The sequence below is a fragment of the Oreochromis niloticus genome, linkage group LG6, assembly GCF_001858045.2.
Source record: "Oreochromis niloticus isolate F11D_XX linkage group LG6, O_niloticus_UMD_NMBU, whole genome shotgun sequence".
Classification (NCBI taxonomy): Eukaryota; Metazoa; Chordata; class Actinopteri; order Cichliformes; family Cichlidae; genus Oreochromis; species Oreochromis niloticus.
This window is the reverse complement of record NC_031971.2, coordinates 15,971,768-15,984,410: the sequence shown is the minus strand read 5'-3', so window position 1 is coordinate 15,984,410 and position 12,643 is coordinate 15,971,768. Positions and strand designations below refer to the sequence as shown.

Genomic DNA, 12,643 nt, shown 5'->3' with positions numbered 1-12,643 from the left:
CATGACAATCATCCCAAACAGACTGCCGGTGCAGTAAAAGCATACTTGGATAGAAAAACTCACAGTGTAACACTGTTGGTCATCGATTGGCCTCCCCAGAGCTCGGGCCTCAATATTATTGAAGCAGTGTGGGATCATCTTGAGAGAACAGTGCCAGCAGCCAACATCCAAAGAAGAGCTTTGAATGTCCTTCAAGAAGCCTGGAGAACTATTCCTGAAGCAGCTGCCTAAGAAAGATCAGGCTGTGTTTGTACCAAATATTGACTTTCAAGTTCATTAGAATTGTACAAACTCTGTTTTTGGCCTATATATTGTACTTCCATGTATGTTTGCACATGTTTCAATAAATCACTGCACATATTTCCTATTTTATTAGCAAAATATAAAGAAATGAGGGTGGCTCAAGAGTTTATCACTGTACTGTACATAAAGCCAGTTCTTAGACATTTTCATAATTGATGTATTTATTGGGGGAAAGATAAATGTTGTATTTATTGGTTTTGTTTTGTGGGGTTTTTTTTTTTTTTGGTTTTTTTTACATTTATCCTTTTGTGCCTCCCTCATCTCCTAAAAGCACAATCTTTACTTCACAGTAAAAGTGAAAAACAAGAGCTCGGCTCTCCCAGCTGTCTCTTAGGTTCCTGTCTATGACTTCACAAGTGTAACACTACGAACAACACAAACTTGGTTGTAAGTCTCGCCTGCTTTGACAGCAGTTTGATTTACAAAGTCCCTTGTTGATGCAGCATTGTTTTCATGTGTTGATAAATTATTCCGCTGTTTTATCGTCGGCGAGCTTGAGCAGACTGAACCTTTTACCGTCGACTAAAATTATTTAAAAAGATGTAATTAACTCAAACAAACACGTGTTAATTGTTTATTCCAATGTCAGCAGTGGGAGACGGTTCCAGCCCAGCTCCAGATGAGACATCGATGGGAAGCAATGAATCTGTATCATCGCAGTCATCATCAGCCTCGGCCTCAGAGGTGAATATGGAGAAGAGTGACCACGTCCCTCTTAATGCCAGCCTCTCCTCAGGCAGCAACTCCGGGTGAGTTCTTCACGAAGTCTCAAATCGATATGTCAGAATGCATGTTTGTGAGGTGAGATCTTCAGCTAACAGGGCACAGATGAAAATGATTTCAAATTAGTAGTGCTTCACGTCAAGTTATCCCATTCTCAAAGGTAAACTCTGTTTTTAATAACTAATGTTTGATTAGAGTGTTTTCTAATTAACTGGTCTTTGCTTCCAAAGCACAGCTGTTAGTCTGGTAATCAGACTTTGGGCCAATTTCCTGTCACTTAATGTATTGATTAATTTAAGATATGAATCGCTGAACTTCTCAGAAGTGTAGGGGATGATTCAGAGGAAAAGGCAAACTACAAATAAGAGAGAAGTACATTATTTTAATTGTAGGCTTTTTATTCACTTGCATTTTGTATTGATGTGGTTACTGTGGTTCTGTGAGTACCTGTTCTTATGTGTATTCATATTCTTTTTAGTCTCTTGTTAGTGTTTTTGGAGCAGAAGTCTTCCATTAAAACAATTGGATTTGAGTTTTTTTGTGTTCCAGTTCAAGCCGGTGTAGTTTAATCAGACCATCGGGGATTCGATGCTCCCCCCTTCCAGTTTGAAAATGTCCTTAGAAAAGCCCATCTTTTAGCAACATGTTAGCGTTTGTCTCAGGGCACCGTTGGTCATCCTCAGCTGACAGAAAATTGAAATTCCCTTTCACGGCTTTACAGTTTTGCATCATCTGGCTCGACAGTAACTTTGATGCACACTTGCGGACTAAAATGAAGAATGAAATCCTTTGAATATTAGCGCGCATATTTCAACAAGAACCTGAAAATAGCGTCTCTAAGCCAAAAGTCCAGCGACTTCTTCCTGTGGACATTATTAAAAAGGAAATTCATGTAAACACTTTGGTTTTCATTCATCATGGGAAGCAGTTGCACTTTTCTGCACTTAGCAGCTGGATCTCAGCTCCCTCTTTACCACTCTGGGCAAAAAGCATACTTGGCAAGATAAAACAATCATTATTAATAATGCACACTTACCTATTTTTGAACATTGTGAATCGTGGAAAACGAGCATCTCAGTTCTCGTGTGAATCACGCGTTTGCTAACCTGTAATGCACATTACACAGTTGCCATTTTTGAGTTTAATTAAATAACAGATTATTCAAGGTAAAGTGGAATTAATTATTGGAGTGTCAGCCCCATTGTTCTTGCTATTAGTCTTTTGTACTAGATGGGAAATGCATTAATAGCTGGAATGCATTGCCATGCCTCTCTCTCTCTCTCCCTCGCTGGCTTCTCCTTTCTGTCCTCACTGCTAAGTCCTTGGTCCTTTTTGTTGTTTTCAGCCTATGACTTGTCTTGAATGCTGATGTGAGAGATGAATTATTGGGTTATGCTGCAGATGTTAGACTCTCTGCTGTGTCATGTCTACAGATTCACCTTGGAATAGACTCGTTTTTTTTTTTTCCTCATTCACTGTCCCTCTCTCCTTTTCCATCAGCTGAAAAGAGTTGTAAAATAAAAACAAATCCTCCTCACAACTTGACAGAGGACAATGTGATTCTTCTCTCTGTGACCTCTGTGGGTGCCTGCCCGCCTGTGAGTGTAGGCATGTTTTGTTTTTTTTCTAAGTTGCAGGATTAGACAGACAAGGCTCTATAGCCCTTATGTAACCAACTCTATTTTTTTCCCCTGTGGGTATTTTATTTATTTATTTTTTTGTGCTTTCCCACATATGTGGCATCATGTTGGAGGACGGAAGGAGCAACCAGGAGGAGGTCGTAAATCTCGGCTCTTATTTGTTTGGGAGACAGGTGGCCGTGCGTTGGCCGTGTAAATCGTATTGACATTGGGGAGATATTCATCTTGTTTACCCTTATAGCCGCAGCCCCTGTCCCTTTATGAAGACTTGCGCCATATGTCACAGGGTGTCGCCCTGGCTTTGTTCGCTCATAAATCTTAGCATGTGAGATGGTAGAGACCTGTTAGCACAGCAGCTCTCTGGCGTGGAACCCAGGGATTCGGCGTGAGTTGTAGCCAAAAAGAGCAGTAGGGATGGCAATTGCTACATTACTTCCAGCCACTCTCAGAAATGTGTTATCTGCTCTCTGGCGTGCTCAAAGGCGCACCTGGAAAGCAACATATTTTAGTCTCTGTCCTGCAGCATGGCAAAAATCTGCATGGTCATACAAAAAAATGCATCCTGACTCACTGTATCATACAGTAACTCTTTGTGGGCAGTGGCACGATTTATCTTCTCTGTCTACTTCCATGTCTTGCCTCATTTCTCCTCTTCTTCCTGAATTCACTCACAGCTTCTCCCAGCGGCTCGGTTGCCCGAAGTGCTGCCCAATGAGGTTACATTTTCTGGCCTTTTTTTTTTTTGGCCTCCTTCTATCTCTGTGCTGCTGCCCCACCTCCAGCCCTCCAAGCCTCCCACTGGCAGACAGCTGTGGATCATAAAATGGTGGATCAGAGCTTATTTCCTGCCCACCCAAACTGGAGATTGCTGGGCGAGCAGCTCAGCTATAGGTCTGATCCCACTTTCTACTAGAAACAGTACTAAATCCCACCGCTGCCTTTCGTCCTTTGGTAGAAAGACGGTCGATAGCCCCGCTCATCCCCATGTTAGCTCCACGCCAGGATCAACAAGGCTTGGATCCTCCAGGCTGAAATTCCTGCAGTAATGAGAAGCAGCAGCCCTCTGCTGTTGATGAATTTCTCCCTGCTACTAACCTGGCAGTGCGTGATAACCCCGATGTTCATAACGATAAACCAGAAGACCTCCAGGTGCCGTTCACTTTGAAATTCCGTGTTTGCAATATTGTTTGAGTTTGATATAATGATGCCCTTTAGTTTTTACAGTATGCCCTCTGCTCAATATAATATACATGCACATCCTCACAACTTGAAACTTAATACTCTTAAAGAAAACTCTAAATATTACCGGCATCTGAAAGGGGATTTTCATCCAGGCCTTTCATGCACTGCATTTTCAAGTCCCTATTTACTGTATTTAATCATCTTTACAGAAAAAGCTTAGCTAGGCCTGTGACGGGTAAAAAACAACGAAGAGCAATTCATGCTCGATGCTATTTTTGCTGAAGAGAAACGGCAAACGATTTCCCTCGCTTTGGCTTAGCTGTAATTGTGAAAGCAATTTTTGGATAAATCCATTTACCTCTGGTGCATTTAACAAGTTTCTAGGGCAGCCATGTGGCGTTCCTGATTTCCCTAACTGTTTATTCTGTTATTATTATTTAGATATCTGTTTATTTTAAAGATCTTCACAGAGCTGCATAATCCTCTTCCCAGCAGTGAGAAACAGTCAGACAGATCAGTTAACTTTTCTGAAATATGTGGATGTTCACATTTTCTCCTTTCAATATCATCTAATTTTGGATATGGCGTGTAGGTGAGTGAGTTCACCTGCTGGTGGGTCAAGTGTTGGCGCTCCTCGGCTCTCCTCTCTTTTGGCTTCGACCCAGGCGGACAGTGGTTGTGCCTGGGACCAGGTTAATGAGTGGATTTGCTGCACTGCAGCGCACTGTCCCCCATGCTGATGTGGAGCAGCTGAGCACCACAGTGGCCCCACACTGCTGCAGAGCTATAAATCACCCACAGTCAGGCCAGGCCCAAACAGAACAGCCACCGCTGGGGATGGACAAGAGCACTGAGAGAAACAGGGGAAGAAATGAGGGAAGAAAGCAGCTACGGGGGGCGAGGGGGTGGCGTGGGACGAAAACGTGAGCACAGCGTTGTGTTCACCTCCACCTATGTCCACATAACATCCCCAACCATGTTCTCCCTTAAGGCTATCTCTCCCCCCACCCCTGCTAGTGCCAACGTAACCACTATTCACAACATCCTCTCAACCTCCAGCCCCTCCCCAGCTGCTCCCTCTAATTGCCTTTATTAACGTCTCTATGGGAGCGGCAGCTAGGAGCAATTTGCTCATTATGTGCTGTATTAGCACTGGCCCTGGGGCAGGCATGGAGCACAGAGGGATGCCTGGCTGAGACTCCTGCTCTCCTCTGCTGCACTCTCCCTTTATCAGGACCCCTACCTCAGTCCTTCAGGTCGGCCATAGACTTGTTGGCCCTGACAACGAGTTTAAAGCACAGCTACTACCACAACAGATAAAACTACAGTCAACGTGTGACTGTGCAGAACCTGAGCACACTACTGTAGGCACAGGTTTTACCAAGAAAAGAAACGCATAATGGCTTGAGAACATCTTCACTGGGTACACACACAAAAATCAGCTCAAAATGGTGACGTTAACTAATTTAAATTTTCCTTGTGATTTTGCTATATTGTATATATAAATGTTATATTTAATGGAATCTGGTGAAATAAAATTTAATTGATTGGTATATGTTTAGTTTATACCAAGCACATTTTCCTTACAAAAAAAATTGCATTTGAATAAATAAACCTTTGAGTTCGTATATTTCAATTGCATTTATATTAAAATCTTTGCTTCGTGTTTATTGAGGGTGAAAAAATATAATTTTTTTAACTTTAGATTCTCAGTTCAGTTCAATTCGGCAAGTCAAGACCAGGGTGTACAATTTTGTTTTTATGTAGAAAGCAGGGGGAGTAGTTTAATGACAAACGCTACGTGTGAATACACAAGAACATTAATGCTGGTATTGTGTTGTTTTGATGGAAATATGACCACATGCTATACTGTAGTATTTCAACATTACTCTATGTGTAAGATGTCCTTAGCCTTAATCTGCATTCTTTTTGATGGCCAGCAGGGGGTGACTCTTCTAGTTGCAAAACAAAGTGATTGTACAGAAGCGTGTGGTTACATGAGCCTACTTCTCTTTTGATTTATGACCTCACTAAATGCTAATTCTAAGTCTAAATGTTTCATTTTGTCATTTATGGTTAAATTAACAGTTAAATAAACTATAAATTGTGCAACATTCCAGTCAGTAACACCCCTTTCTCTTAGTGTTCAAAAAACAAGTTGTCAGCGGCTAAAAATCCAAAGATCCAAAGAGGGAAACCGATGGGTGACATAATGCTGACCATAATTTCAGTCAGTAGACTACACCGTGGAATCTGTGGTGACTAAGCTGCTCTGTTTTATTTGCAGATCTGGCACAGCAGCAGCCTCCTGCTCTGCTCCTGGATCGTCAGGAGAGAGTCAAACTGCTGCTACCAAGGCTACTTCTGACAAAGAAAGGCAAGAGGAAAGGTAAGACAGGGCTCTTTGCTAGTTTCCTCTCTAATTTTGTAATTGCAGTTGGCCTCTCTTCCTTGCTGTTTTGTCTGAATTGTTCACTATCACGCTCGCATCATGTTTGAATGTCATGCGGAAAAATTCTTTCACTCTCTTTTCCTGTTTTAAATCACTTCCTCCGTTACTAACTCGCTGGTCTTATCTTGCGTGTCTCAATGGTCTAGCATCAGCGCAGCTTTTCACATCAAATATTTCCCTTCTTTTTCTTTTTAATGTTGTTCACTCTTTCTGTGATTTGGTTACCTTTGAGGAATTGAATGCCACACAAGCATCGGCCATAGCAGCAACCTTCTCCTTTGTCAAGCCTCAAATGGTACCTTGAGAGAAGTGGATGGGACTGTGCACGCAGTCAGCCCATTGCACTGATCAATTGCCCTGCCTGCCTCCAAATAAATGCTCAGTTCATTTTCAGTGCCTTCAGATGTTGCTGAGGAGTATGCAAACAGCGTGGTAATTCTATGGGCAATCCATCAATGTTGTTTTCATCGAAATAAAAGTCTTCGTTTTTCCAAATGCGGTTCCACATGAGTGCATTCTTCCAAAATTCTTCTGAATTCAGGAACTTGGCTGAGCATTGTTGTATTGACAACTCTGTGACCACAAACTTTTTTCAGTTTGTATATCTTCTTTCTCCTTTCTCATCCTACATTGTTGCCTCTCTGCAGAAAGAATATGAAATATTTATCAGGGCATCGTGCGTTGAAGGCACAATTTCTACATGGTAATGTTGCTGGCGTTCGAGATAACACTTTGCAATGGTGGGCAAAACAAGCTTTCTGTGGAGACGGTTTTTATGTTTTTGCCAACCGAATGGCATAAATACGTCTTTTTACTAACCTTTGCGGTGCGATGAATATGGTTTCTTTGACGGCGCTCTTTTACATCGGGCTGATTTAAAATGCAGCTTCTGAGCTCACAAATGGGAATTTAAAAGCCGAAGCGCTGCGGAGGGAGATTTCTTTTCTACCTGTGTTTGTGTGCAAACCTACTTTAGAATCCCCCTGCTACTTTTTAATTATCTCACCATAGATGGTTGTCTGCTGCGCAGACCTGATGTGTGCTTTCCTTTTTGGCTGTACAAAATCTGCTGCAAACAGTGCTGCATCCCATTGTGTCTGAGCACACACACACACGCACACGTGCTTGTAGCTGTGTTTTGACTCGCTCCTTGGACTGTCTAGACTAGAGATAGGGCAAGACAAGGCTGTGTAGTGGCCCAGCTCCTCTCTCAGTACTTTTTTTCTTATTTTCCAACCTGGCCCATTTCTGCTGTTTCAGGCTAGTGAGTGAATGAACAAGCAGGCCCCGGGCCCAGATTGAACTGTGCGGTAATCCTTCCCAAAGCTCCGCCAGCTCACTGATTGCCTTCATTTTTCAGTGTCACCGGCAGGAAAGCCAGGGCAGTGTACCCATGTGAGGCTGAGCACGACTCTGAGCTCTCCTTCCACGTCGGCGACATATTCAACGGTGGTAAGTGTTATCGCCTACACCAGTCGCTCACTCAGAACCAGCCCTGGCATATTGGATTTGGAGGAAAACCGAACAGCCAATCTGATCTTCAATTGAACAGAGAGATGAGACAAGGAGGGGGGAGAACGGGGAGGGCTGCGCAGGAGACACAGATTTGGTCTGTGGTGTCTCTGAGACGAAGCTCAACTGAGCTTTAATCACTCATAGGGGAAATGAGGATTTTTCGAGTCCCTATTTTTTATATTTTTGTCAGAACCCTCCTTTATGAGACACAGATAGTATAAAGTGTATATACTGAATTATGTACAAGCAAACCTGCTTGTGGAGATGCTTTTGATATGACCCAAGAATTTATTGGTTGTTGTGATTACGTAGCATTACATTTTTGCACTGTTTGCAATGTGTGCATCTGTATTTTAGTATTGGTGTGAGGAGTATATGCAATTCAAAACATGATTGCAGTAGCAACGTTTAATTTAATAGAAAGTGGATTTATAAGTATTAAGAAAGTAATCATTTTTAAAAGTCAGATTAAACCATACTCTGGAGCCTGTTTTATTTTTCTCACATTTTAAATAACTATTTTGTTGAAGTTGTTTCTTTTGGATTTTAACATAAATCTCCAGTTATCCTGTTGAGAAAGTTTGGGCACATTCAGTACAGCTTTGTTTACTATCTGTGTGTCCTTCAGCACTTAATCTGGCTTCAAAGGAAGCGACTGACATTGTTACATAAATGTTACGTGCCGAGGTTTTAATCAACTAAACATCTACTTGCTGTGTCTTCAAAACCCTTGACATTTTGCTGCACTTCTATTTCTAAATGTATTTGTGGTCTTAAGTCAGAGCTGGAGCATAGCAGATGTGCAGAAGGTCAAGAGGTCTGACTCTTTACCAAGTCTGTGCATATGTGTGAAGACAAAGTTGACATATATTGATGTTTCCTAACCCTTAAAATTAGCAGAACATATCTGCATTTCTTATTTGCTTATAATTTATTCTCTTCGATTCTTAGCCACCTTAGAGACCTAAAGTTTTTTTTGTTGTTCCATTGTACTATAAAATATATACCAGTTCAAACCATAGTGGATGCAAACAGCCCTTTAACAACAGTCCTTGCATTGGAAGACAGGTCCCAGGGGCGGAGACATGGGGTGGCTATGGCCATGAAAGCCTGAAGACTTGACCCCCCTCTAGCCAACCCACACAGTCAGTGGTGGTGAAGGGGGGGCTACATTCACACTAAAAAGAACTGGAGTTATGTCCAGTTTGTTTTATCTTTCCAGCAGAAAGTTTTTGCAGAACTTTTCTTTGTGTTCCATGTTTCTATATTTTGAACACATTTTAGCATTATTTTAAAAGCATGAGTACGATTGAAATTGTTCTCGTCCTCTGAGTTTTATTGCAGTTTTTCAGTCACGTGACTGCTAAACACGTGACATTAACTTATCTGCCATTTTGGATGTGTCACAGTGTACAGTCAGGTAAATAAGGCCCCAGTGACACAGAGATCAGTCCATGACCATCTGGCAACGGATGGTTGTGAGTGGAAAATGTGTGTTCCCTTGACTTCCTTGCGATTGTGTTAGTTGCTAACAGATTGCTGTGGTGACTGGTGGCTTGCATGGAACATGCCCGGCATATCTGCAACTACTCTCTGCTTTTATTTTGAAGGCAACATTTTCTGTTTCCAGTTTGTATTGCACTTTTTCCAAGTTTTACTGCGACTTTGCTAGTAGTTAGCCAGTGCACACTAAGGGCAACAACCTGCTAGAGACTAACATGATCACAAGCAGGTTTTTGGTGCAACACCTTCCTTGCAACTGATTTCATCAAGTGTTGGTAAACAGCTACCAGAAACCACTTGTTAACTGGTTGGAGGTTCAGTGTGTCTTTTATATATATAATACACCTTCAAGCTTCGTCTACCGTGATACAGCTTCAACTCTTGGATCAAACCAAATTCTCCCTGCTGTCTTCTCCTGAAAAATGAATAAACCCAGAATCTTAGTTTCTTCCTGTTCTTGTGCAGAAACATCAGGACCAGCTCATCATCACTTAATGTCAGCTTAATTTTTTTCACAGTGCATTTTTTAAAAACTCATTTTTTGCAAAAATGCAACGGGTTTAAAGTGTATATGTTACAGAGCAAGTCTGCATCTGGAAAATTTTGAATTTCTTGTCGCTTTTTTGCAATGCGCTCAGTTTGAAATGGTGCTATGATTTAAAAATGAATGTCATGTTGTTTTTAACAAGAGCTGACATGAGGGATTGGGTCCATAACCTCATCAGCAAAATGCTCACTCAAGTCACAGAGTAAGAGACCTGAGAGCCATGTTTTCATGGACTTTTATTTAGCTGGGCTTTTTTTTTTCTAGCCGCATGAGTCGCCTCCTGCTGGTCGTTCAGCTCATCGGTCACCAACCTTTTTTGTGCTACGGACCGGTTCATGTCGGACAATATTTTCAGGGTCTGGCCTTTAAGGTGTCGCGGACAAATACAATAAAAAAAATAAAACCAGTACTGTTACCAAAAAAAAGAAGATTTATTCATAACACACAGGAAAAGACTCAGGGAAACCAAGTTAATGATAAAAATGATTAAAAAATAACGCAAAAAACCCTGAAAACCATGAATTTCACACCTGAGCCTCAACTCTCGCGGCCCGGTACCAAACGACTCACGGTCCGTGGCCCGGGGATTGGGGACTGCTGGTTTAACAAACATAGGTTTAAAGCTCCTCTGCATTTGCTTCCCTTTTCAGAACTAACTGTTACACCACTCATTACGCACTTCATTTAATACCACCACAATTCAACAGATAAATCTGTATGGCAAGGTGACGTCAGATACTAAATGTCGAAAATGTCGCAGAGATCGCAACAATTTTCTTTGAAATTCCCATTCTGTTCCAGGAAAAAGTGAGATATTAGTTTCTATTTCAATTTAGGCAGCCTTCTAAAAACGGGCTCCGTTTTGCTTTGAGGTTTTGGCAGTGACTTAACTTGTCTATCCCCATATGAAAGTTTTTTTTGTTTTTTAAGTTCTTATTTCTTTCAGTTTTGAGTAAAATGACTAAACTAAAAGGGCCAAATAAAAACAAAATGACCACTGGACTTAAAGTAAATATTAGGCCTTTTTTTTTATGTTCCGAGGCAGCCTGGGATTTGCTTTCTGACATATCTGTCCTGCTAACAGGGTCACAGTGTAGTTTATTGTAACTGAATAATCGCTGTATCCTCCTTTAAACCTCTGCCCTCCTCACTCTCTAACAGTGTACTCACTGGAGGCCCAGTGTCCTCTGTCTCTCTCCCAACCTCATCCCCTCCCATGCTGTTGTTCCCCCCCGTCGGTGACACTGTGTCCTCTCTTGCAGTGACCCAGTCGAGGGAGCCGGGCTGGCTGGAGGGGGAGCTGGAGGGGAAGAGGGGCCTCATCCCTGAAAACTATGTGGAGATGCTGTAGAACCAAAAGGAAATATTTATGGACATTTCATCACGTTCACCAAGGGAAGTATGGGAAGATGCACGTGCCTCGATAGCCTCGTTCAATCGAAGCCCTGAATTTCCTCAATCAGTAATGACAACACCATATGATGTTATTGGTGCATTTTTGTTTGTTTGTTTGTTTGTTGCTGGCAAGTAGACTTTACAATGCATTTGCAAGCATGTTTATGTGTTTGTTCATTTTAGCCAAGTGTTCACCTGATTTTTGACCGTTGTAATTGCAAAATGGGATTGCACTTCCAGTGCTCTGCTGTATATGAAGATGCTGTAGCCTCTATCCAAGGAACTTAGCAGAACCAGAGGAGAAGCGTCTCTCTGAGCGCCCTCTGCCCTGTTATACATGGTATCCATGAGCTCAAAGTCAAAGGGTGATCCTCAGAAACCAAAAAGTAGAATGTCAGCACTCAAAACCACTGTAACATTTGACCCCCTCACAACCCCTCATGGCCCTTGACATTGATCCACGCAAATTTGTTTGAGATACCCTTTGTGCCTTCACAGTCAAAGCACCCGGTGTAAACATGCGTACGGGTATGTATGAAAACGATTAGACGAACTTTTCATCTATACCATTTTGCGATGTTCTGTTCTTTTAAGAATAGCTAGACATCCAAAAGGAGCCACACTGCTGATGTAATTGTATTTTGTGTAATTGGCGCATTGATTGCACGTTTTGTTTTGTTCTTCTTCTTTCTTTTTTTTCATTTTAATTTACAGTGCCGTATCGTTGCTGCCGCACTCCTTTTTCAGAAACGCCTCTTAGCCACCCGATGGAGCCTGTTGGGTTAAACACTAACATCTGACAATCAGCCACAGTCGATTTCGGCAGGTGATCGAAGCCAAGTGTTTTTCTTCTGAAATCCTCCGTTTGGTTCAACGTTACTCAGGTTCTTCAGAGCAAAGGAATGAGACACTCCCACAAAGTCTGAATTTGGACTTTTATTAGTTATTGGACTTTTATAACTTATCGGAAGTGTGTTTTATTGTGAGCAAGACCATGAAATGCAGTACTTTAAAATATTTTTACCGTTTCGCATCCTTCGAGTTTTCAAAGCCCTAAAGAGTTACGACCAAGTATATTTACTCCTCTAAGTAATGGATGGGTTTTTTTAGGTTGTCATTTAGATTTGGTTTTAGCATGTGCGCACACCATAATACATTTTATCCCTCAGCTGTTCAGCGAAACACTTTAATTTGTCTGAGAGCTTTGGTTCAGCTGATTGTTTGTGTTTGCAGCTGAGGTTACAATAATTTAAGACAATGATTTATGACGTTTGTAAAGGTTCTTGGCTTTTCTCTCTCTCTCTCTTTTTTTTTAAAAATTTACCTTTGGGTAACTTCTTGATCAATGTTAAACAAATAAAGATATCTATTTTTGTTCTTTCA

General features: G+C 41.6%; 1 protein-coding gene across 4 annotated transcripts in view; it reads left to right on the top strand.

Annotated features, from left to right (window-relative positions):
• The window catches only part of arhgap10 (Rho GTPase activating protein 10), a 51,094-nt gene extending 38,451 nt beyond the window's left edge, over positions 1-12,643 (top strand). The window contains exons 20-23 of one of the 4 annotated variants that reach the window (XM_013274129.3): positions 887-1,052; positions 6,136-6,237; positions 7,661-7,752; positions 11,128-12,643. In XM_013274129.3, coding sequence (XP_013129583.1) covers positions 887-1,052; positions 6,136-6,237; positions 7,661-7,752; positions 11,128-11,216 — 449 coding nt within the window. In that variant the 3' untranslated portion in view covers positions 11,217-12,643. The remainder of the gene's footprint in view (positions 1-886; positions 1,053-6,135; positions 6,238-7,660; positions 7,753-11,127) is intronic. The other 3 variants (XM_013274130.3, XM_005469858.4, XM_013274131.3) reach the window with 3 other exon arrangements.